General features: G+C 36.8%; 1 protein-coding gene and 1 long non-coding RNA gene across 10 annotated transcripts in view; both read right to left on the bottom strand.

Annotated features, from left to right (window-relative positions):
- The window catches only part of ARFGEF1 (ARF guanine nucleotide exchange factor 1), a 127709-nt gene that overhangs the window by 65645 nt on the left and 35847 nt on the right, over positions 1-26217 (bottom strand). For 6 of the 9 annotated variants that reach the window (XR_014057302.1, XM_081503141.1, XM_081503145.1 and 3 more), the window contains exons 2-7: positions 19649-19679; positions 18962-19118; positions 17645-17791; positions 16133-16312; positions 11076-11352; positions 7911-8021 (exon numbers count right to left, since the gene is read on the bottom strand). Coding sequence is in view for 8 of the 9 variants with exons in the window: in XM_081503141.1 (XP_081359267.1) it covers positions 7911-8021; positions 11076-11352; positions 16133-16312; positions 17645-17791; positions 18962-19118; positions 19649-19679 (903 nt within the window). In the remaining variant the exon portion in view is untranslated. Of the gene's footprint in view, positions 1-7910; positions 8022-11075; positions 11353-16132; positions 16313-17644; positions 17792-18961; positions 19119-19644; positions 19680-26217 lie in introns of all 9 variants that reach the window. The other 3 variants (XM_081503148.1, XM_081503149.1, XM_081503147.1) reach the window with 2 other exon arrangements.
- Positions 867-4856, bottom strand: LOC145510970 (uncharacterized). Its single transcript, XR_014057310.1, has 2 exons — positions 2351-4856; positions 867-2264 (listed from the first exon to the last, which is right to left on the bottom strand). It is a non-coding gene; the product is annotated as an uncharacterized LOC145510970 (long non-coding RNA).

The following is a 26217-nucleotide window of genomic DNA, read 5'->3' as shown; positions in this document are numbered from 1 at the left end:
CATAATATGACCCCCTCCAAAAAAAAGGTAGGTTCAGATCAACGGAAAAGCCAACGTCAAAAGCCTGCGACTGAACACGTACAAAGGACAGAGCTACCTGAGAGGTTGCTGAATTGCGCCATGTGGGTTCCAATAAACTCCAAAGCCTAGATAGAAAGAAGGCCAAGGGCTATGGGGTAGGAGGGGAATGCCTGGGGAACCACGCCAGTGTCTACCAGAAGAGCTGTCCGCAGCCGTTATCATGCAGAATGTATTAGAAATCAGCCTGTTAACTGAAGTGCAGGATTTGTGTGGTAGGTCGCATAACCTAAGAAGAAGGTAGTAGGGGAGAGAGCAGTATCCCAGCTCACTCAGAGCGCTGCAATAAACAGGGAAAACGAACCTGGTAGAGCAGTGAAATCTCCTACAAGTTCTGTGCTTCCACTCTAACTATCTGTTTCTGCTTAACTAATGCTAAATAAAGCCCTAGCTGAAGGAAGGCAGCCTAAGATGTCCTGGCAAAGGATGGGAGAATGGGAACAAACCAATAAGCTGGAAGAACAACCCTCACTCCAATTCTAGAATTTATGAAATATTCAAAGAGCATTTATCCTAAGCTTCACTTGGCTTCAGTTTGTGCTTACAGCACAGCCCAAGGACCACCACACCACACTCTGCTTAAGGGAGGCCTGTGCTCCTTATGGTTCTCAGCAAGGTCTGCCTTTGGATTGCAGTCAGCTTGCAAATTCTGGAGAGGAAAGCCTCGTGAGAACTGGAAATGGAGCATGCAAAATGACTGAGAAAGCTCTTTATACACTGATCAAATCTACCCTTTCTAGTCTTTTTTTTTTTTTGGTAGTGTTTTCAGGAACCTCCATACTGTTCTACATAGTGGCTTTAAAAATTAACATTCCCATCAAGAATGTAGGAGGTTTCCTAATCTTTCTAGTCTCCAAACATAAATGCAAAGTCTGTAGCTCAAAAGTAAGGACAAAGGTCAGCACGCTGAACAAATGGTTTCCTGGTGAAACAGATTTTATAGCTAGAACAATTTTAATTAGTACTCCCAGATATATGTAAAAGAATACTGTATCAAACAGGAACAAAGTGCTATGAAAAAAGAAGCTCAAGAAAAACAGGATTCTTTGAGACAAAAACAAAATTAATGAAACAAAAAAATATGAAAAGCAGCAGAATGGACGTTAATGAATAAAGTATTGGAAAGCCCCTTGTAACATTCTCTCTGAATATAGAATCGTAAGACAAAATGACAGAAGTTAGGAAAGACTGTCAGAGCAATTCAATACTGGATAAGAATAAATAGCTCAATGTAACTGTATAGAAAACACCAAGAGATAAATTTAGGATAAAACTGGGATTTCAAATTAAGTAATCGGCTCAAAGAGTAAGGCAATCACGTCAAAAGTACATGGGAATCAGCCTGAAGGGATTCCTACTGGGCAGATCAGGAACAAAGAATAATTAATGATGGTAAAGAATTACAACACACTGAACAACAAAAGGATTTATGAGCTCATAGTATTTTTTTTAAAGGGAGATGCTCTTCTCCACAGAAAAATGTTAATTAATTTATTAGAATTATGAAATTACTATACTGATTTTAAAGCCACCAAGTGAGTGGATCTTCATATGATCTCAAAGTATTACTCTCAGATTATTTATTAATGATAAAGGGAAAAATGTTCCATTATAGTGAAGAGAGCTGGTGGTCACTATCTTTACCAAGTGATCAAATATACCAACAGGTGGTAACTTCATTATGTACCAATTTATATGATGTAATATACCAATATTACTGATGTAGTATTTTGCCAAATATATTTACTCTAAATCAAAATAAGAAAACTATCAGATCAATTCAAAATGGGGAATAGTCTATAAGACAATATTATACCCTTAAAAATAAATGTTATCATAGATGGGAAAAAAGCCAAGAGGACTTGTTCTAAACTAACAAGACCGAAGAGAAAATCAAATGCAGCACGTGTCCCTAGAATGTGTCCTGGACTAGAAAAAAAAAAAAAAAGGACATAAGAAACACATTTGGGGACAACTGGGAACATTTTTAAATTTTATATTAGATATTCTTAAAAGAGCGTTATTTTTGCTAGGTGTAAAAATGGAATTGTGGTCATGTATGAGAATGCCCCTATTCTTAGAAGATATATGCTGAGTTATTTAGGATGAAAGTGTCATGTTGTATACAGGCAATTTTCAAATGGTTCAGCAAACACACACACACACACACACACACACACACAGGTCTAGTACAGGCAATTTTCAAATGGTTCAGCAAACACACACACACACACACACACACACACACACACACACACACACACACACACACACACACACACACACACACACACACACACACACACACACACACACACACACACACACACACACACACACACGTCTAGTTAAAGACAATTTTAAACATGTAGCAAAATTGTTAATTAGTGCCCTAGAAGGGCACATACAACTTTCACTGTACTGTTCTTTGAACTATTCTCTAAGTTTGAAAGTTTTCTAAATAAAAAAAGCAAAACAATGGAAAAAATTTTCACTTCACAGTCTGTATTCATATGTATTAGAAACTGGCAAGTTTTTTGGTAGAGTCAGACAATAAACATTTCAGGCTTTGCGGGCCATATGATCTTTGTTGCCACTACTCAAATTTACTTTTGTAGTGCAAAGGCAGCCACTATAGGCAATATATAAACAAATGAGCATGACTGTATTCCAATACCACTTTATTTACAAAAACAGGTGATGGGTCAAGTCTGGTTCGCAGATCATAGTCTTCCAACCCCTAATATACATGATGAGATTTTAAAAGAATGCATGGGTACCTAATGTTCTTTCTTTCATCTTTTGTAAGTTCAAGGTTTTTGGGGGGAAAATTAATACTCCCTAAGATCATGCTGTCTTCTTTAGCCTCTACACCTTTCTGTTTGGTAATCTACTTCAAGTACTAATTTTAACAGAATGACTTCCACCTATAACACCCTCTTGATATCTGTTAGGCCAGAGTTCTAAGAGATATCAAGGCAAGTGTTCTATTTCCATTATATATTTCATGAACATTTTCACATGAATGGCACACCTGAAGGTCAAGTTCAATGTCAAAACAAAAATTAGTCCCTTTTTTCCCATGCCAACCTCTACCTTCAACAATTCCATCAATAATTCTACCACCTACTTAACCATTTAGGCTCAAAACTGGGCAACTGCCTGGGCAGGAAGAGCTAATATAGCAGGCCTGAGACTGCCTATGCTCAGAAAGCCCTGCTTGTAAGGTTGACCCATGGCTGGAACCTCAGAACTTGCACTTCGGAAGGGTTTCTACCATCCCCAGAACTAGTGAAGTGGCTCACAGTGCCCCAACAGTTTGTGCAAGTGGTTTATACTGAAACACCAGTGTTCTCTCTGGGAATTTGGAATCTAGGAATATACAGCTCGAGGGTGCCTACAGGACCAGCCCCAAGTAAAAACTCTGGGCACTCAAGTCTCTAAGGAGTTACCCTGGTAGACAACACTTCTCAGTTCGGTGTCGGAGGAATTAAGTTTCTCAGGCAGCTTCACTGGGAGAGGACTCCTGGAATTGTGCACCTGACTTCCTCAGACTTTGCTCTGCACACCTTTTCCCTTTGATGATGTTGCCTCGTACCTTGACATGTAATAAATCATAGCGCTGAATATAACTGTATGATGCGCGCCATGTGTCCTGCTAGTGAATCACCATACCCTCAGGTAATCCTGGGAACTTCTGACACTTAATTTTCTCTTTCACCTAGATGTCAATCATCTGCAAGCTCTTCTTCATTCAACATCTATTATCTCACTTCTCATTCACTTTTTCCTCTTCATTTCCACTGTTACTGTCCTATTTAATTTTAGATTACTACACACTGATCTTTTATAACTTTCTATTTCTCCACTTAGCTTCTTAGAATGTTATTCTGGTAAGTTCATTTCTTAGTTCTAAAATCTTCAGCGGTAATTTATTTTGCCCTAGGACAAAGCTCAAAATCCTAAGCCTGGAATGTATAACCAACCATTAGTTGGCTCCTAACTATTTCAAACTTATTTTCTACCATATGACACAACATCCTCTCCACTTTACCCAAACCAATGCCTGCTGATTCCCAAGTCATTCTCTCCAGACTTTAGCCAACAGTGTACAACCGTCAAAACCACTGCCCACACCAGCATGAACAGTGTCCAACCATCAAACACCGCTCCCTACACCTGCATGAATCCATACAGTCTAAGTTCCAGTGTCACCTCCTATATGAAGCCTTCCTGCATAATTTTAGCTAGAAATAACCGTTCCGTTTCTCTGAATTTTAATAGGATTTTAGCTGTTTCTTTCTAAGGGCACTTACCTTACATTTCTACACTCTAGAACCCCTTTCCTCCAGAGTATGGTCTATTTCAGATAAACTTTTGTATCTCCCTACAGAGCCATGCCACCACCGACCCACGCTTCCACCAGAGACTCCTGGACACTCACGGGCAAGTCTGGGTCAGTTTCTTGTGGGGTCACTGCTCCTTTCTCCTGGGTCCTGGTGTGCACAAGGTTCTGTGTGTGCCCTCCCCGAGTCTGTTTCCCCAGTCCTGTGTCAGTTCTGGCAGCTCTATGGTGGGTTAATGTCAACCTCCTCCAAGAGGGCTTATGAATGGACTGGAATGCAAAAGTAGGAAGTCAAGAAATACCTGGAGTAACAGGCAAAATTTGGCCTTGAAGTACAGAATGAAGCAGGGCAAAGGCTAACACAGTTTTGCCAAGAGAACGCACTGGTCATAGTAAACACCCTCTTCCAACAACACAAGAGAAGATTCTACACATGGACATCACCAGATGGTCAATACCGAAATCAGACTGATTATATTCTTTGCAGCCAAAGATGGAGAACCTCTACATAGTCAGCAAAAACACGACCAGGAGCTGACGGTAGCTCAGATCACTGACTCCTCATTGACAAATTCAGACTTAAACTGAAGAAAGCAGGGAAAACCACTAGACCATTCAGGTATGACCTAAATCAAATCCCTTATGTTATATAGTGGATGACAAACAGATTCAAGCGATTAGATCTGATAGACAGAGTGCCTGAAGAACTATGGATGGAGGTTCATGACATTGTACAGGAGGCAGTGATAAAGACCATCCCCCCAAAAAAGCAAGTCAAAATGGTTGTCTGAGGAGGCCTTACAAACAGCTATGAAAAGAAGAGAAGTGAAAGGCAAAGGAGAAAAGGAAAGATATACCTATTTGAATGCAGAGTTCCAAAGAATAGCAAGGAGAAATAAGAAAGCCTTCCTCAGTGATCAATGCAAAGAAATAAAGGAAAACAATAGAGTGGGAAAGACTAGAGATTGCTTCAAGAAAATTAGAGCTATCAAGGGACCATTTCATGGAAAGATGGGCATAATAAAGGACAGAAATAGTATGGACCTAAGAGAAGCAGAAGATATTAAGAAGAGGTGGCAAGAATACACAGAAGAACTGTACAAAAAAGATCTTCACAACCCAGATAATCACAATGGTGTGATCACTCACACTCACCTAGAGCCAGACATCCTGGAATGCAAAGTCAAGTGGGCCTTAGGAAGCATCACTAGGAACAAAACTAGTGGAGGTGATGGAATTCCAGTTGAGCTATTTCAAATCCTAAAAGATGATGCTGTGAAAATGCTGCACTCGATATGCCAGCAAATTTGGAAAACTCAGCAGTGGCCACAGGACCAGAAAAGGTCAGTTTTCATTCCAATCCCAAAGAGAGACAATGCCAAAGAATGCTCAAACTACCACACAGTTACACTCATCTCACACGCTAGCAAAGTAATGCTCAAAATTCTCCAAGCCAGGCTTCAATAGTACATGAACCGTGAACTTCCAGATGTTTAAGCTGGATTTAGAAAAGGCAAAGGAACCAGAGATCAAATTGCCAACATCTGCTGGATCATTGAAAAGGCAAGAGAGTTCCAGAAAAACACCTACTTCTGCTTTATTGACTATGCCAAAGCCTTTGACTGTGTGGATCACAACAAACTGTGGAAAATTCTTAAAGAGATGGGAATACCAGACCACCTGACCTGCCTCTTGAGAAACCTGTATGCAGGTCAAGAAGCAACAGTTAGAACTGGACACGGAACAACAGACTGGTTCCAAATCGGAAAAGGAGTACGTCAAGGCTGTATATTGTCACTCTGCTTATTTAACTTATATGCAGAGTACATCATGAGAAACGCTGGGCTGGATGAAGCACAAGCTGGAATCAAGATTGCAGGGAAAAATATCAATAACCTCAGACATGCAGATGACACCACCCTTATGGCAGAAAGTGAAGAAGAACTAAAAAGCCTCTTGAGGAAAGTGAAAGAGGAGAGTGAAAAAGTTGGCTTAAAACTCAGCATTCAGAAAACTAAGATCATGGCATCTAGTCCCATCACTTCATGGGAAATAGATGGGGAAACAGTGGAAACAGGGACAGACTTTATTTTGGGGGGCTCCACAATCACTGCAGATGATGACTGCAGCCATGAAATTAAAAGACATTTGGCTCCTTGGAAGAAAAGTTATGACCAACCTAGACAGCATGTTAAAAAGCAGAGACAGTACTTTGCCAACAAATGTCCATCTAGTCAACACTATGGTTGTTCCAGTAGTCATGTATGGATATGCGAGTTGGACTGTAAAGAAAGCTGAGCACTGAAGAATTGATGCTTTTGAACTGTGGTGTTGGAGAAGACTCTTGAGAGTCCCTTGGACTGCACAACCAGTCCATCCTAAAGGAAATCAGTCCTGAATATTCATTGCAAGGACTGATGCTGAAGCTTAAACTCCAATACTTTGGCCACCTGATGTGAAGAACTGATTCATTTGAAAAGACCCTGATGCTGGGAAAGACTGAAGGCAGGAGGAGAAGGGGACGACACAGGATGAGATGGTTGGATGGCATCACTGACTCAATGGACATGAATTTGAGTAAACTCCGGGAGTTGGTGATGGACAGGGAGGCCTGGCGTGCTGCAGTCCATAGGGTCACAAAGACTCGGACACAACTGAGGGACTGAACTGAACAGAACCATGAAATTGTATGTGCTGCTTAAGTATTCACTGAATGAAAAGATGTATCAAAAATTAAGATGCATCAGATGAATACATGCTTCAAGTGTTCAAACTAAAAAGGAAATATATTCTTAGAAATGATGCTATAAATTGAAATCAGGTATGGTTGAAATAGTACTTTTGTCATTCTAGAGCCATACTGTACATTTAATTATATTTCTAGAGCACTTGTAGCAAGGTACTATGCTTAGTCCTATGCAAGATACAAGAATTAAATAAGCTTCAGTGGATTGGTCTTGAATCTAATGCTATCTATAAATCTATAATACTGTTTACAAAAAAAGTGAGTGAAGTTCCTAACAAACTTTAAAAATTTTTTATAATACAATCCACATTGTAGGACCTGACCCTATACCCTATATTATGACTTGGTCATAATAATAAAGGTATAAGAAATCACAATTTTTTCAAAGATACAAAATACTAAAAACCAAATAAATTTAAACATTTTCTAGTTTATAAATCTTAGCATATTTAGGAGGATGAAGAATATACCCTGCCTGTATCCCACCAAACAAAAAACAGTAATAATAATAAAATGGTACCAACTTTTTTTAATGCAGTGGAAAAAGGGGCGTTTTAATTTTTTAAAAATTATCACTGAAACTGGAGAAAAAGGAACTACTCTTTTATAAGCAAAGATATTTAAAATTTTTTTCTACATACAATTTTAGCCTTTTTTGTTCCACACATTATAAAAACTGTCTCCACTGTTAGATAAAATAACATAAGACAGAATAAACTAATTTCAAGTCAGATACACTACCTCCAACAACGATGTTCACCATTTCTTCTACAATGCTCTGTACAATGTCTTGTGGCTTTTCCTCACAGTCATGGTTTTCTCCATCATATAATATATCATTTTTAGACAATGCTTTAAAAGAGAACAAATTTAAGAAAATATTATTTTAGGTTTTTGGAAATTTTTACTAAACATTTATAATGGAAAAAATCTAAGAAATTAAGAATAAAAGAAAAAAATCAAATAGATATATGAAACTATATGCAATTATTCTTTAAATTTTCAAAACTTTTAACCAAACCATATTTTTAAATGTTTTATAATTTCAAGCCAACTTCAAAAATCATTCATTTGACAAGCTATTAATATTAAATAATTATTCAACTTCAAACTTTCTAGAAGATTAATCCTTTAAATTATATTAATCCTTTAAAAATAAAAAATTTTTAAAGTATTCTGAAGGAAACATTTCTAACATGTCCCACACACTTATCAAATAATATTAAATGTAATTAAACCTTGTTTTGATTAATGAGGCCCACCAGTAACAACAAGCTCATTACTGTGCTCTAATGTAATGAGGTCACTGAAGAACCAGAGACAGGGCTATCTGGGCCCTTCCTTACTATTTCTTCCCCAACAGACTCCACATATCCAATGTATTAATAAAACTAAATTTAATAAGTAAAAAAGAATTCATCTCTCAATTTAACACTAATTGAAAACAGATATAACTGCCAATCAGAAATTCTGAACACACAAGAAACGAATGAAACTTGATAAAGCTGGTGAGCCTGTACCGACTATTGCAGATAAAAACAGGATTTCCACTGGGTTTTCTGAAATGCTGAAAATCTCTCTGGAAGGCTCAACCAGCACTTTATGATGCTTTGGGAACTGGGATCCTGTTCTAGGAGCCACTGCCCTACACCAAATGGCCTCAGACCGCATGCGAGCTGACAGTGCTACTGTCTACACACCCCCATCTCCACTTGCCCTATGATAAAGAACCACTACTCATAACTCTGGCTTCCAGAAGTCCATTCTTCCTACTGTTCACTGCTCCTTATCTACTGTTTGCTGCATTCTGCAAAATACTGAATGTCACAGAAGAAATTTGATAAATAAGCATGTCAAGTCAGTAACTTTACAAAAAATTCAATACAACAGCATTTAGATTCTTCTGTGGAGTAAAAACATAAATGTCTTGAGAGATAATCTTTCCATCACTCTTAAGGTGGGTGTTTCTGCATTCTATTTGGCTAAAATTACCAAGAGTCTAAAAACTAAGTTTCAATGTAACTAAATATACAGTCACTAAATTTTGCACAAAATGATTAATGAATCAAAAGTCAATTCTCTTTTAAGTCATTTGACAGAAATAGATTAAAGTAACAGTGAAAAATATTATTACACATGGGAAATCATTACAGAAGTTAACTGTTATGGCCAAAGTCACATAGTCAGGAAGTGTCAGAGATGTGATTCAAAGCAGATGACCCCACTCCAGGCATGCACTCTGAACTAATGGCTCACAGGCAAAATTTTCATTTATACAGCTATCGGGAGAAAAATACCTTTAACACTAAAGTAATCACAGTGTGACGCAGGAATTATGTTGTATTTGTAGCTCTGCATCCTGAAAGCACCTACAGTGGTGTCTACTAGTGCTTCCATTCCTTGGGTCTCAGCCTATGTTGTATTTTCTGTTAGAAAACTTGCTAAATTTTCTAGCCAGTCAACTCCTACCTTTACCTGAACAAGATCCAGCTAAAACATCACTTTCTCTACAAAAGTACCTCCTAACTTTCCTCGACAGAATTATCTCATGCGTGCCACTTGCAGGGTATACATCACTTTATAACTCATTTATACATGCCTGACCTTCCAGGCAGACGATGGACACCCTAAGAGCAATGGCTACACCTTTATCGGCTTTTTAACCCGAATTCCTAGCACAGTGCCTGGGACTTAGTATGTGAAATCAATGTTTGCTGAATGCTTGGATGAAGAAATGGAGGAATAAATAAAGTTGCAGCTTTCTTATAGATTAGCTCTTTGAATCAGCCCTTTTATAAGCTTACAGTGAAAGAACAGGAAATTTTATCAAGGGCAGACTAAAAAAAGGTAAATCATATTATAGGCAGTGTGGATTCACTATTATCATGAGTGCTGAGAATGCTTGGTTTATCAAAAGAGTCCCTTTTAAAATAAACACTAAATAAAGCATTGTATGAGAGAGCAAAAAGCCACCTATTCATGCCATTGCCAATGTTCATGCCACTGTTATAGAAAAGATGTGGTTTAAAAAAGTCAAGAGCTGAAAATATACTACAGAAGATTTTCCTCAAAGGAAAGTGAAAACACAGAATTCAGATGAACTGTAACTAAATGCTAACCATCTAGCTCTACTGGAAAGGTAACAGAATTTCCATCATTTTCTGACACCAAGCTAAGGAGGGGTGAAGGGAAGAAACTCACTGCCTGGCAGTTTTGTAGAACAGCTAAAGCTGAGAACAACGTTTGAGGGGAAAAATGATTGCATGTGATTATTTTTAGAGAAACAAACAAATTTGTAATATAAATAAATATACTTTAACTTTTGTAATCTTGTAGCCTTTTTCGTATAAATACGTAACTTAGAAAAAAACACTGCCAGAGAATATCTAAATATCATTGACTATTACACATCAGGATTTAAAAACCAGTATTTTTATATGTCAGGTGGTTACTCAAATGATTTCTTTTCATATTTAATTTCAGTACTCTTTTGACAATAGTATTTTGTGAATTTAAAATGATTTCCTAAAATTTTCAGTCACATTCCAGAAAACCTTACAAACAAATAGGTCTTCTGTTTGCTATAAACTAATTTTAAGAAACCTGAAGCTCCTACATAACATGCTCACAGACATTTATGACCCTCTTTAGTAACGTATCTCCTCCAAAGCCCATCTATAAATCATCCTGCTTGTGAGGTACTAATGAATGCATAATATCGCTAATAGATGTCTTATGGGCTGAAGTGAAATTAGCTTTACCGACTAGGCTGGAAAAAGTCCACAATTACCACAATGTGTCCGATATCCATTAGGTTGTATTACTCTCTTCACATTTCTTTACCAGAATTGCCTTCCTACATTCTTCCCTTAATACACACTCCCCCCACAAACTCAAAAAGATTACTTTCAGCTGCAGTTGCCTGATCAGCTTCAGTCTGCTCATTTTCTGCACTGGAAATATCAGATCCATTTTCAGGCTCTGTATCATCCTGAAGGCTTTTATCCACATCATTTGTCTGGGGATCAAGGTCCCCTTCATGTTCTTGGGACATGTGATCAACAGTCTGAGGTGGCAAGTATCTGAGTTGAGGTGAGTCAGGCTCATGATGGCTTACTGGAGACTGCAACAGATGGTGGTGCTGTCGATGCCTTTCTTTTTCCATTTGTTTGGCTTCCTGCAACTGCAAAGAAAGAAAATAATTTCCTGTATTTGGCAATAAGAACAGAGACGGGCATCTTTCACTATATCCTCTTGTCAGTATTTCTGGTGTTTCAATGATGTAAATGTATTACTTAAAAGAAAAAACAAATTTTTTTTAATAGGATGATAACTAAATTGTTGCCAACAGAAAAGCAGACTTACCTAAAATCAAATAAAAGTTTCACTAAGGGAGGAAAAAAGTAGATGGGGAAATAAAATACACACACATTCATTTTTACTTATATATACAGAAACAAAGTCTAGACATATATATAAGAAGCTAGTAACAATGGTTACCTATGGGGGATAGAAGTTAGGAAGAGTGGAGGGAACTTTTCAGTGAATACCTTTCTGTAGTATGTTCTTCTGTCACCTTGTCAAATGTATTAAAAATAATAAAATTACAATTAATAAATAAAATGGCATTAAGTACTTAAATGTCTCTGCCCAATCAGTCATTTAAAGAATGAAAAAACTATCTATAAATGTTCCAGTTTTATTTTAGGAGATCTGTGATTATTACGTACATAATACCACATGTGAAACTGGCTCACTTACAGGATGCTGAAAACAGTAATAATCAAGATCACAGGGTTTCATTTTTTTAGCACTTTATTGCTTTTAGACACATCTCTTTTGGTCTTCATGACCTACTAAGAAACATTCTCACAGAATTAATTTCCACAAAGATAAATACTTTACAGTGTCAAATATGAACATTTCATACTCCTAGTAACATTCCAGGTTATGTGTATCATAAAACTAAAAAAGAGGGAATATGTGTGTGTATATATATATTTGATTCACTTTGTTGTACATCAGAAATTAACACAACATTGTGCAGCAACAATAGTCCAATAAAAATTAATTTTAAAAAATTAAAAATTCTAGGTTATGTGGAAATATCAGAATTAGTTATATGAATTTATAAATTAAAGTTGAACTAAAATATTTTAATGCTCAAAAGGTAGGAAGAGATTTATAATCTACATGATCTAACTCCCTTGTTTTACAGATAAGGAAACTGATGGGCATGACAAGTTGAACAGAATCAGAAGAGACTTCGCAAACCGAAGCTTTAGCCCATTTATGAGAAAGTCAGTTTTCCAATTAACAGTGAGGAACCTATGACCTGCAGTCCAATTTCACCCTCACCCTAACCTCAGCTAATCTGTACCATGGTTAGTAGGGCAAGCACATGCTTTGGAACTACAAAGTGTTGAATTCTAGCTTTTCACTACTTATCCCAGACTTGTATAAACTCCAGAAAGGTTCCTGAAAATAACCTTTAAACATTTTCTATACATTCTCACTCTTTCTAGAGCAGGATTTCTCACCATCAGTACTATTGACATTTGGATCAGATAATCCTTTGTTATATGTGAGTGGGGTTGGGATGGGGTGGACCCTGGCTGGTGTACTGAATGGAGTTTAGCAACATCCCAGTCCATGACGGGTCATGACTCACCCCAGTAAGTGTCTCTAATGTGGCTTTGGGCACCTCCAGTTGAAGACGACCACTCTAGAGAAAGAAACTAGCATTTTCTCCTTTAAAATAATTTTAGAACTGAACACTTTATAGTGATTTTATTTGGCAAGGCAAGGAAAAGTTATCAGTAGTATGTATAAATGAATCACACTTCCCGCTTAGAATATTTTAGCATATGTGGAAAATCATTCTGTCCCCCTTTTAATTTTCACTCTCTTCCCTTTCCTACTTTTCTCTAATTATCCATAGCAGAGAAGTAAATATGCTTCATGACTTGACACATGTTCATAGCCTTTATCATAATTCAGTTATATATTTATTTGTGTGATTATTTAAGACTCACTTTCCCCTCTATGCTCCACAGATTTTAAGCTCTTTGAGAGTAATGGTCATTCAGTGCTGGTTTTGTCCAGCACTGTATAACTGAGAACAAGAACAGTGCCAAGAACATAAAGAGAACACAGCATAATTTGCTGAACAAATCAAACCAATAAAATTTGTATTTCTTATATTTCTGTTATTAAAAAGTAATAAACTTAGTCTCACTCACTTCTTCAAAAAGCAGCAAAACTATTTTTTGTGGTTGTAAAATATGAGCAATAATCCAATGCTAATAATATAAAACATAGGAGAGTGACTGAACAGATTATGGTACATCCTTGAGTACTACGCCATCTGACAAAAAGAATGAGGAAGTTCTCTAAGGACAGACATGGAATGCTTTCCAAGAAATACTGCTGACTGAAAAAAGCAAAGTATGAAAGAGTATCCAGAGCAGTGTACAAGCCAGTCTTCCTAGGATGGCCACCAACCATCTCCACTTCCCACCTTCACCTCCCAGTCGAGTCACCTCCCACACCATGCCAGGGTGGTCTGGGTGATACTTCAGATCATGAGACAGACAATGTATAATGGCTTCTGCCTTGTTCTCTTTCTTCTCATTCTCTAGCCGGGTAAAGGCTTTAAATGACCCCATCCCCAGTTAATACTGTGATCCATGCAGCCAACTAACTGCAACCTCATGTGATATCCAAGCCACAGCCACCAGTTAAGACACTCGGGTTCTGGACCCTCAGAAACTATAAGAGATGAGCAGCTAAACTATGAGGTTTAAGCAGCTGAAGTTTGGGGTAATTTGCTATGCAGTGATAGATACCTAATACACTATGCTACCTTTCATGTAAAAAAGGTGATACATGAAACCATACACACATGTGCTCACTTGTGCTAAAGAAATGCAGAAGGAGGGGGGTTCAGGATGGGGAACGCATGTAAACCCACGGCTGATTCATGTCAATGTACGGCAAAAACCACCACAATACTGTAAAGTAATTAGCCTCCAATTAAAATAAATAAATTAAAAAAAAAAAAAAGAAATGCAGAAGGATAAACTAAAAACCATAGAGATTAGCTACAACCAAGAGGTGGAAAGAGGGGAGGGAGAGGACTGGCATGATAAGAATAAGTATACCTTTTGTAGATTTCTAACTCTTAATGCACAGTAGGGTTTAATATACTCAAAAAATAAGCAAGCAATTAAATTAGAACGTGAGGGGTATTGAAATGGAAAACAGGCAGTAATAAATGAACTTAACTGTATTATAAAGTAATAACATTATCCCATTGAAGAGTATGGAGAAGAAAAGAACTAACCTAAGTAACTTTGGGAAACATTCTAAATGGATACTATAAGGCTGAAGACAAAAATAAAAAAACAAATATAAATGTTATAATGTACCCAGTAAATTTGCTTCTCACAGCGGAATGAGTCAGCAATTCAAAAACTATCATATGTATGTAATAGGCCTGAACAAATAATGTATCACAGAAAATGAAAGCCTTTTATCTCACTGTATAGAGAGAGGAAGTTACAAATACAGAGAGGAGGCTGAAATGAACCCTGTGGTATTGGAATCAGAAGTATCAGTATGAACACATAAGTTTCAATATATATGGATGGGTGGTCACATACAGATGTGGGGGAGGTAGGGAAGGGTGGGTAGTTAGTATGCACATATATATTTCCGAGTTCAATCTGCTGAGAGTGAAGCAGTAACAACCCAGCTGCGATGAACACATCTAGCTCTCAGATTTTGGTTTCTATTGCCATTCTCTAATCAAAGGAGCCAGGGCTCCCTGTTTATGTGTCTACTACTCCAGATGTAAAGCAGAAAAAATTAAAAATGAGCCGGGAACATCTTGAGATTCCAGAAAGTAAAGAAGTACTCAAAAAAGGATGGAGGCTTGTCAAAAAGGACAGGCCAAAGCTGGAATATTTGGGGCAACAAAATAATGACAGAACTAGATTAAAAACCACAGAATAAACACCCATGAATACAGACTGATATAAATTAAAAATTGAATGAAAAAATAGGAAAGGAGAATTAACCCTGGTTAATAAATATATAAGGAGAGAGAAACAAAAACCCACACCAGGAAAACAATGCAGTAATAACTGCTGCCAACAAGATCTACTGAGGGATACTCAAATTGGGAGTGGGGAAGTGTGAAAGAAAAAAAAGATTCTTTAGTCTTAAAGAATCTCCAAGATATTTATTAAATGTAAAAGAATAAATTTTCAGTAGAGGAACCTGGAAGATACCACTTTAAGCAAGCAATCAGGGTTACTGTACTTAATAATATTATACCAGTGTGAATTACTGTTTCTCAACATTGTAATATGATTATGCAAGATGTCGATATTAAGAAAAGCAGAATAAAGAGAACCTCTCTGCAAATACCTCTGCAATTTTTAAGTTTAAAATCAGTTCAAAATAAAAAGTCAGAAGTTGGTTTTCAATTATGAAGACCTAAACAATTAAAAAAGATTTTCTAGCTGTTGGTCTCTTACTTTCCTCCCCAAATATATTCCATTACTATAGAAATTTATTCCACTTTTTAAAGGCTCAATGAATAATTTTCTACCAGAATAGATCAAACTAGGTAACTTTATAACTACACTCACTCATCTAAGCTTGAGAGCAATAAAAATATCAATTCATAAACACTTCCACGAGGATGATGCCAATCAATCTGTATCTTTAAAATTCTATTTGTGATGAGAAAAAAGAAAACATATTTTAATCCAAAACCAAACAAGTCAGTAAGCCAGTCAAAACAAAACAATACCACAGATCTCCAGTACATAAAACTGTAAATGAAGATATTTTCTGCACAGTCACAAAAGATTTTATTATAATTTTTGCAAAATCTTTTCTACAGTTGATGCCTGTGGTGTTCTATATCATCTCTCTCATTTTTTAATACTTACTGCTTGGTTTTCCATGCGTGCAAAGATAACATTTAACATCTGAGTAAGAGTAGCTTTGGCTGTTGTCTGATTGATGAGATTTTTGCTTGCTAGATATATATTGTAACATGTTCTCACAGCTTGCAGTACAGTTCCTTCATGAATTTCTATGTGTTGAGATGTTACTGCAGTTAGTAAAGCCTTAAAAAAAAAAAAAGAAAAACAAAGATACAGCAATTTTTCACATCCAGAGTTTCAGCACAAAAATACATGGCTATTTTTGTATCAGAATTAAAACTTTCAGACACCATTACCACTTTAAGGTAAAGTATACAAGAGTTTCTACCTACCTTAAATATATCATCAACTACGTCATTTTAATAGAAATATTATTTTAGTCTACTAAAATGCACAGCATTAATACTGTCATAGTATAGCACAGATATATGCTTCATATGATATATCTGTCGAGCTAAACATCAACTTTACAGAATACATACTGTGTCCTATTCACTTTCAAATTTTCATGAGATCTAACTTATAGACTGAACTCAGTGTACTGTTGTTATTATTGAAGATACTTACAAATGTTTTAAAATAAAACATTTAAAATAATCATAAGGTGAATTCTCCAATAAAATGAACAGCTTTAATTTATGTGAACTGTCACACATTACTCAACTTCTCAAAAGCAAGGACTCTTATCTTTTGTCCTTCCATTAATATGCTGTTCAGTGCTATGCAGGTCAGCATTGAGCACATACTAAACAAACCACAACTGATATGAAACTGCAAATGAGAGGCCAAACTGGATTGCTTTTTTAGAATAAAGATATTTTATGACTTATGAAGAGAATGCTGCTATGAGACTAAAAAGCTCAGAGGGGTGATAACCACACATAAAGGAACACATTATGCATGTAAACTAAAGTATTAATAGCACAAGAGAATTCTGCTGACAAATCAACATACCACCACTACTATTAGCAGTAACATTAAAAGTTGAGTATTTACAGAGCAGACTGAAAACACAAATGAGTGATTTTTCTTTAAAGGAGTTTAATGATCCAGGTGTATCAGAGCACAAACCTAGGACAGGATTACCCGAGCAGGTTCAGCAGACTGACAGGTGCAAGGGAAGCAGGGAAACTGGTGCACAAGTGTTTCGCATGGTGAAGCCTGGGACTAGAAGGCAGACTACCAGGGGTATGACAGGAGAAGAAGAAACTAAAAGGGTCACAGGACCTTCACATGGGACCCTAAAGCTCAAAAGATAGAATCATGCCAGAAACTGAAAAGCTCTGGAAGATTCTGGGGGCCTAAACTGGGACCAAAATAAGAGTCTTCCCCTAGTGAACTCTTGGCATTCAACAATAAAATCTCCTGAAATAGAATCTAAAAAGCCCCCAAATGAACTTTATCTTATGTGGAAAGCACATAAAATGACTTTCCCCAATGCTCTCAAGGTAAAAGGCTTCTGATTTTTAAAAGTACAGATAATGAATAACAAATTCAGTTCTTATAGTTAATTACCTTTATTATTTGTAACTGAACTCCTTCATCTGTTTGAGGACCTTGGAAACAGCCACAAATTGTTTCAATAATTCTATCAATTAATTTTTTGCCTGGTGTTGTACTATCTGGAGCATTGCCAGTCAAGTGCCCATAAGCAATAAGTTTCTAAAACCAAGAAAAAAGATAAAGATCCTAATTAAGCTAACAAATACACACACACACACACACACACACACACTAGTGAAATACACATTAAAATTATAATACACAAATTGGTTATGTGTTAAACTTTTTACACAAAAATATTAAGTTATAGTAAAAGTCAAGGCTATACCAACTTTTTCTGAAGAAAGCTTTATTAGTTATAAACGTGAAATTATTTATACTTGTAATAATCACAGAAACAGGAAAATAATGATAACAAAATCATCAGGCAATACTTTGACAAAGGCAGGCCTTAGAACTTGTCTCTGAAGAGTTGTAACAACTCACTGCTTTCTATCCAAACATTACTGATACTGCTTTTGTGAAAGTTATCTTAACACACTCAAATGACCCAAATCTTTTTCCAAATTAGATCTGTGAATATGCTGAAAACCCAATTTCTACACACTGGCCACAATGTATCACAGATTTGTTCATGTATCATTACCATTAAACCCTGGAAGGAAGGCCTTAGATATTACAATTTTAATTTTTCAGAGAAAACAAGGTCACAAATCAAATGAACTTATCCTTAACCTTTCTTAACATATGGATATGATCTTTTCCACTCAATTGTTAGTTTAAAAGGTATAATCCCCAAACAGTGAAAATACCTGAAAACAGAAGGACTCTCTCTCTGGAGGTTTGTGTCACAAATATCTAAGAGAATGTGCATACACACATGCGTGCGCACATGTTTGTGTGTGTAAGTAAAATAGGAAGACAGAAAAGAATTTTCTGACATAAATAAAGGTCAGTACTAAAGTTTTGTAGTAAGTATAAATATTGAACTGTTAATATTAACCTACTGCTTTACATAAAACAGAAAGCATATAGTAAAATCACTGCAAATAATGAAGTATGTAAAATCACCAGCAGGTTAACTTTCATTATTAATAATCCTGAAAAGATTGCCTCTCACTAAGCTAATTAATGATCTGTATTACCCTTAAACTAGAAACATCTTTTTACAACTATTGTTTCTCTTGAGTGTAAGAAACCATTTCGTTTCTTACCACAAAAAAGAATAATCAAGGCTTTCACAGAAAATGCCTGAGCTATTCATCAACTGTAATATATAGGAATACATTCAAATTAGAGGGTTTTTAGGTAGTGCCATTTTATACATACCTGTAAACAATCTAGAGATGTACTGACTATGCGGGGACATTTGGACTGGCATGCCAATTCAAAGGGGAGGAAATACTTGTCTGCTTCGATAAAATTTGTCTTTGATTTCACTGGTGGAAGGGTGCTTGATCCAGCTTTTACTTCTCCATGAGGAGGACTAAAGGAAAAGAGAAGAGTCTGATCAGAATATCATATTCATCATCTTGGTGATATTCTCACTCTAATTCCAGTTCTAAAAGGCACTGTGCTAAACTAATCTTCATTTTCTCATATTTCATGAGGAAACCAAAGCCCAGAGAAGTTAAGTGATTTGCTACAGGTCATAAGCTAGTCATCAAAGCTATAACTAAACGCAAGGAAATTATTTAATTAATTAAAAGATTAATTTTTAAATTATATAGGTTACTAAATATTTAGTAATCTTTTTAAAAATGAATCAGTCTTTAAGCAAAGACAAAGCATATCTTACGGTATTTCAGAAATGCTCTTATTTATAAAATCTTATTGTATTTATAAGTATGTTTATAATATTTCATTTCTCAAAATCATTTTGAAAAGATTGATTTTATTATAAAGATCACATGCAGAAAATCTGCCACGTCCAAACAGAGATGATTACATTATTATTTTGCCAAGACTAATAAGTTTGCAAATTATTTTTACGGAAGGAAAAAAACCCCCACAAACCTCTGCTTTTCAGTTTCCGCTTTTATTTCCTCTGGTTGGGAGCGGGGGGAGAAAAGAAGCATACATTAGAAAACTTGACAAGAGAAAGATCATTAACTAATTTGATTACAGGCTTTAATTTATAACTTATATAAGATGTTGGGAATAATATAATTTCAAAAGAAAATTAGGTACTAAAACTCTGTTGCTGTCAAATGTATTAATTTACACAAATAATATAATTCTATAAGACTTATGAAGAACATACAGTAACAACCATAAGAATAGGTACAAATTACAGATGACTAATTTTGAAAGCATTTCCTTTTCTTGGAGGAGGAGGGTCAAGTTAGTATTTGCATTAACCAGAGGCATTAATATTAAGAACAGAATAATATGTATACTGTATTCAAATGACAAAATATAAAGCACATGTGAGTGAGGAAAATAACTCAAGATACCCCCTTGGGATTATCTCACGGAGATTATCAGGCCAGGACTATAACTTCTTGATCATGTACAGATGTGTTGATATTTAACCAATTTTTCTACTTATGACTATACAAGGCACTATAACATACACATGCCCAATTTAATGGGAAATTTTCCCTTTTGCTATTTATAGCCATAAGAGATGAGGTAAATTTGAGGAACTGTACCTGTCACAGAATAATCTTAAATTTAATAATAAATTGAGGAATCTGGTTAATTGATTAAACCTGTAGGAAATTAGTAAGAAAAGCATTCAAATATAACATGAATAATAACTATAATTATTGAGTATTTACTATGGGATAAGCACTATTAGGTTTTACATGGACTAACATATTTCTTAACTTGTAATAAATGCCCAGTAACACCTCATTCAAGGAAACTGCCTCTCTGATGAATCAGGGCTTGAAAAGAGTTTGCTTCAGGTTGGCCTTAAACAGTAGAATCAAGAAGTATAGTTGACCCTTGAACAAGGTGAGGGTTAAATTATAGTCAGCCCTCCACTTCTGCTGTTCCTCTGTATCCATGATTCAATCTACCAAGGACTGTGTGCTACTGTAGTATTTACTACTGAAAAATATCCATGTACATGTGGACTCACACAGTTCAAATCTGCACTGTTCAAGGCTCAACTGTAAACTAATTAATTCTCAATTATTAGAGAAAAAAACCCAGAAGAAACAAAATACTAAAGTATCAAATTAAGAAATAGTATACTCAAAATTCAAAACCACTTGGTGCTTAACTGTGAAATATTTTCCCATTAAAGTCAGAATCATTACAAGGATGACCATAAACAACAAAATAGTTCTGACATTGCTCTGAAAACACTAGACGACGCAAATAGACAATACCAGATGTGATAATAAAAGTCCTCAACCTTGAGCTGAAATAAGACAAAAACCAGACACTGGATTTGTTTGTTTAGTGATATTTAGTTATTTTTAAATATGTAGTCATAACACTTAAACTTTATTACTGAAATTCTTTCAGGAATCATTGTCTCTCTAGCCATTAACTCACCCTATCCCTTCACAACCATTTTTATACAATGTTTTTAAAAAACCTTAGAAACAACCACCGAACTATATATAGAAGGAAAAGGTTAAAAATTGGAGGAAATAGGTCACTGCAAATTAGCATAAAAAGTACAGATTTTAAAGTATTTTAAAAGAAACACAAGTTTTATTCCTTTCGGGTACATTAAGCTACTGAAACAGAGTATATTAAATTACCAGAACAGTTAATAAGGCACAGGACTTGTTTAATGAGCAAGAAAGAATGATTTATTAAAAAAAAAAACTGATCACATGCAAGTTACGTACCTGGTTCCCCAAGTATATTCAATATTCTCTCTCATAATATGATTTCTATCAACTTACTGAGCAGTTTTCTTTTCCCCCACTGACAGTACAATATAAATTTCAAAATGACATTTATACAGATTTCAAGAAATTCTATTAAAATGCATATGCATGATATATGTGATTTATAGCTACCTCTCTTGACGTCACTTCACTTCTCATGACATCACTGTCTTACAGCTTACAGAGCAACAGAACTTACTCACTCAATGCAAACTGATAATCTAAGGAAGTGAAGTGAAAGTCGCTCAGTTGTGTCCGACTCTTTGCGAACCCATGGACTATACAGTCATGAAATTCTCTAGGCCAGAATACTAGAGCGGGTAGCCTTTCCGTTCTCCAGGTGATGTTCCCAAACCAGGGATTGAATCCGGGTCTCCTGCATTGCAGGTGGATTCTTTACCAGCTGGGCCACAAGGGAAGCCACAATCTAAGGAAAACTGAAAATGAAGTTGCTCAATCTTGTCCGACTCTTTGCAACCCCATGGACTGTAAAGGCTCCTCCGTTCATGAATTTTCCAGGCAAGAGTACTGGAGTGGGTTGCCATTTCCTTCTCCAGAGGATCTTCCCGACCCAGGGATTGAACCTGGATCTCCTGCATTGCAAGCAGACATTTTTACCATCTGAGCCACCAGGGAAGCTCCCAATCTAAGGAAAGACGAAGCCAAATGAAGAGTCTGTAATAAACATATTAAAACTTACACGTCCAATGTACTGTCTCCTTCAAAGCAGTAACTGTGGGAGGTTATGCTTCGATTATCATAATACTGCCAGTTTTCAAAAATATTTGTGGAATTCATTGTTTGCAGTTCTTTCCTGCCTGCTGCCTTCTTTTAAATGAATAATCTCATAGAAGGAAAAAAGTCTCTAGAAAAGGAATCAAATTCTAACCACCAATTAACCACAAGTGGTTTGGAGCCAAGCATGAAGAATGGTATGTGACCTCAAAACAAAAGTTCTTAACTTCAGTGCTTCTGCAAACCATGGCAAATTGTGAGTGTGTAAGCAGTGTTTTAGAAAAAGTATGTAACTCTCATTAGATTCTGAAAGAAGTCTGTAACCCAAACTATAAAGATGATATAGGATTAATTAAAAGCAGTAATCTGGATCAATGATGACTAACGATGACTATACATTTAAGCAATTTTAAACAAAACATTTCTGAAATACTACATAAATGTAACGGATCACTTTGAAAAATAACATGCCTTTGGATGTATATATATTCTGTTAGGTTTACTTTTTCAAAGCCAATCCTATGACTTTAGCATCACACTTCATACAATTAAGGATTAAACAAAAATACAGGCATTAAATAGAATGTTACAGTATTTATGGAAGAGAGAGATAATGGCTTGAACAAAAGCTGTGACACCAGGGATGAGTAAATGTGATTCCATGGACATTGTGGGAGGAAAAACAATGAAACAACCTCATTTATCTAGGAGGAGAAGCAGCAAAAAGAGGAGATGGGGCTTGCCTAACTGGATAATAAAGGTACCACTAATTTAGACACAAAACACAGTTTTCTCACTGTGCACAAGTTGGGGTGAAGGTACAGGGGTAAAGAAGAGGAAAATTTTGGTCATGTCTTGCTTTAGGCAATGGGGATGTTCAAGTGGCAGTATTCAGCAGGAACTCAGGTATATGAATTTGAAGATCAAGAGATAATGTGACAGACTGTATTTTCAAAAATGGTCACTATTTTATTTTCCACCCCCACATGCCCTACTGCAAAGTGACCTTGCACACCTCACCAAGAGAGACAGTCTAATTTCATCCCCCTTGTGTATGACTGGCCTCGGAAATTCATTCATAACCAACGGCATACAGTGGAAGTGACAGAGAACACCACCAAGATTCAGGTCAGAAAAGGCCAAGCAGCTCCTGACCAATTCTCCTGGAATGCTGGGTCTCCAGACACCCACTCATGGAACACAAAGGCCCTGATGTGGGAAGTCCAAGCCATGGGGAAGCTGTATGTAAATTGTTCAGTCAACAACACCAGCTGAGCCCAGCTTTCAAGTCATCGCAGCCCGGGCACCAGACACGTTGAGTGAAGAAGCCTCCCGAGGATGCCAGTTCTCTGCCATTCATGTCTCCCCCAGCATTTGCGTCTTCCCAGCTGAGACTCCTGACACTGTGGAGCAGCAACATGGCTCACCTGAATTCCTGACACACAGAGACTCTGAGAATAATAAAATGGACATTGAGTCACACCACTAAGTCTTGGACTGATTTATCATACAGCAATAGGTAACTGGGCCTCCTTAGAAAGGGCTAAGGAGGCAGGAGGAGACTGGGGTTTGAAATAATTCTGGCAAATGGGAGAGACAGCTAACTGAGGAGCACACACACACACAAACAGAAAACTTGCCAGGAACGTGGAAAGTTCCAGTGGATTCTGAGCAATTGGAATCCAGGTGGTTAACAGGTATAGAAATGCAGCCTGGACTTCTACCCTTGTCATATAGTTATCAGCCTCCTCAGAATCTGGAGGTCCTCTGCAAAATTCATTTACAAAATTATGACTAAATCATATATAAATAGTTGATAGCTATGAAGTACAAAGTAATTTAAAACAAAAGACCAGCTGACGTTTCTTTTTAGCACCCAGAAAACAGAAAGATAACTTTTTCTTAGACTACTCCTCTCACTACCATCTTCCTTCCAATCTAAAAGAAGCAAAAAGATCTTATACTGTAAGATTTTATCTATTGCCATGGCTTACAATAAAAACTCTCACAGCTACCAATGCAATAATTTAAGTACTCTTACACAGCTTAGAAAGTTTACTGATTATTTATTTGTAATCATTTCGCCCTGAGCTAAGCTAAAATTTACCCTGCAGTATTCTATAAAAGGAAACAAGCCTCATAAACCAAACTGAGCAGTTTATATTACCAAATTTCCCGCTGAATTCCAAATAAATGTTTTTGTATCACAGTCAGGGCTAGATAGGCATGGCTGTTTTCTGAAATATGAAAGGGAGAAGAATAGATTTTCACTCAAAGGCCAATATTCCTGCCCTCCCCACGGAGAGCCAGCAGAGCCCCATTCGATACTATGGCTCCAGCGCGCGTGTGTGCTTAGTCACTAAGCTGAGTCCAGCTCATCTGTGACCCCAAAGACCGTAGCCTGCCAGGCTCCCCTCTCCATGGAATTCTTCAGGCAAGAATACTGGAGTGGGTTGTCATTTCCTTCCCCAGGGGCTCTTCCTGACACATGTCTCCTGCATTGGCAGGAGGATTCTTTACTGGGAAGCCCAATATGGTTGTGAAGGATGTGTCAAAAAGAAGGGCAAAATTCTGACTGCAAACAGTCTAACTGTCCTCAATGGGTTGAATATTGGTGGAATTTTCAGAATAAATGTGTAAAGTGAAATTGCCACCATAAAACAGGAGAAGCCATCTAAGGGGGAGAGATGGGATGCTTCCACTTAAATAAAAACTGGACACAAGAGCCACAGTCAGCCTACAATCACTCAAACTTACAATTTCCAAAGTCAACATTTGAAAAGATTATTACTTGTAACAGAAAGGCAAGGCACTGTACAACTTTTAAATTTAGACCCTGATTTCTAGCCAAAGATTACATGTACAGTAGACCCTCTTTCATGGTTCCTTTTCTGAAATTTCAATTACCCACAGTCAACTGCAGTCTGAAAATATTAAATGGAAAATTCCAGAAATAAACAGAGGTTTTAAACGGCATGACATGCTGAGCAGTGTGATGAAATCCTGTGCTGACCCACAGCATCCTACTTGGTCCCATCAAGGGCATGAACCATCCAACTCTCAGAGCAGAGAGTTCCCTGCTCTGACTTATTCTCTCTCTTGGTTATCAGGATCAACAGTCACAGATGGTATCACAGTACTGTGTTTAAGTAACCCGTATGTGACTGAAAAATGGCCCCAAAGTGCAAGAGCAGTGATGCTGGCAAAGAGAACTTTTAGCTTCACTTAAAGTGCTTTCTTTTGGGCTTCCCAGGTGGTGCAGTAATAGAGAATCCACCTGCCAATGCAGGAGATGTAAGGGACACAGGTTTGATCCCTAGAAGCCAAGAGATGTGGTTTGGTTCCTGGGTTGGGAAGCAAGAGATGTGGTTTGGTTCCTGGGTTGGGAAGATCCCCTGGAGGAGGAAATGGCAACCCACTCCAGTAATCTCTCCCGAGAAATCCCATGGACAGAAGAACCAGGCGGGCTACAGTCCAGGGGGTCACAAAGAGTAGGACACAACTGTGCACACATGCACTTAACTAAATGTGCTTTCTTTAAGTGAAAAGGTGTAAGTTCTTGACTTATTAAGGAAAGAAAAAAAAATTGAAGGCTGAGACTGCCAAGATCTTTGGTAAAAACGAACCTTCTACACACAAAATTGTGAAGAAAGAAAAAGAAATTTGTGCTAATTTTGCTGTCACACCTCAAACTGCAAATTTACAGCCACAGTGTGTTAAGTGCTTAGCTAAGATGGAAAAGGCATTAAATTTTTACAATAAGATATATTTAGAGAAAGAGACCATATTTACATAATCTTATTACCTTATATTGCTTTAATTGTTCTATGTTAATTGTTCATAATTTACTGTACTTAATTTAAACTGTATCATAGGTATGTATGTTTAGGTAAAAACACAGTATACAGAAGGTTCAATAGCTACCCACTGTTCCAAGCATCCACTGGGGATTTTGGAACATTCTCTGCAGACATGGCATACTACTGAAATTTAAGT

The sequence above is a fragment of the Giraffa tippelskirchi genome, chromosome 6 (genome assembly GCF_054371585.1).
Source record: "Giraffa tippelskirchi isolate mGirTip1 chromosome 6, T2T-mGirTip1v1.2.pri, whole genome shotgun sequence".
In the NCBI taxonomy this organism is placed as follows: domain Eukaryota; kingdom Metazoa; phylum Chordata; class Mammalia; order Artiodactyla; family Giraffidae; genus Giraffa; species Giraffa tippelskirchi.
The sequence above is the reverse complement of the archived record's forward strand: the minus strand, read 5'-3'. Positions and strand labels throughout refer to the sequence as shown.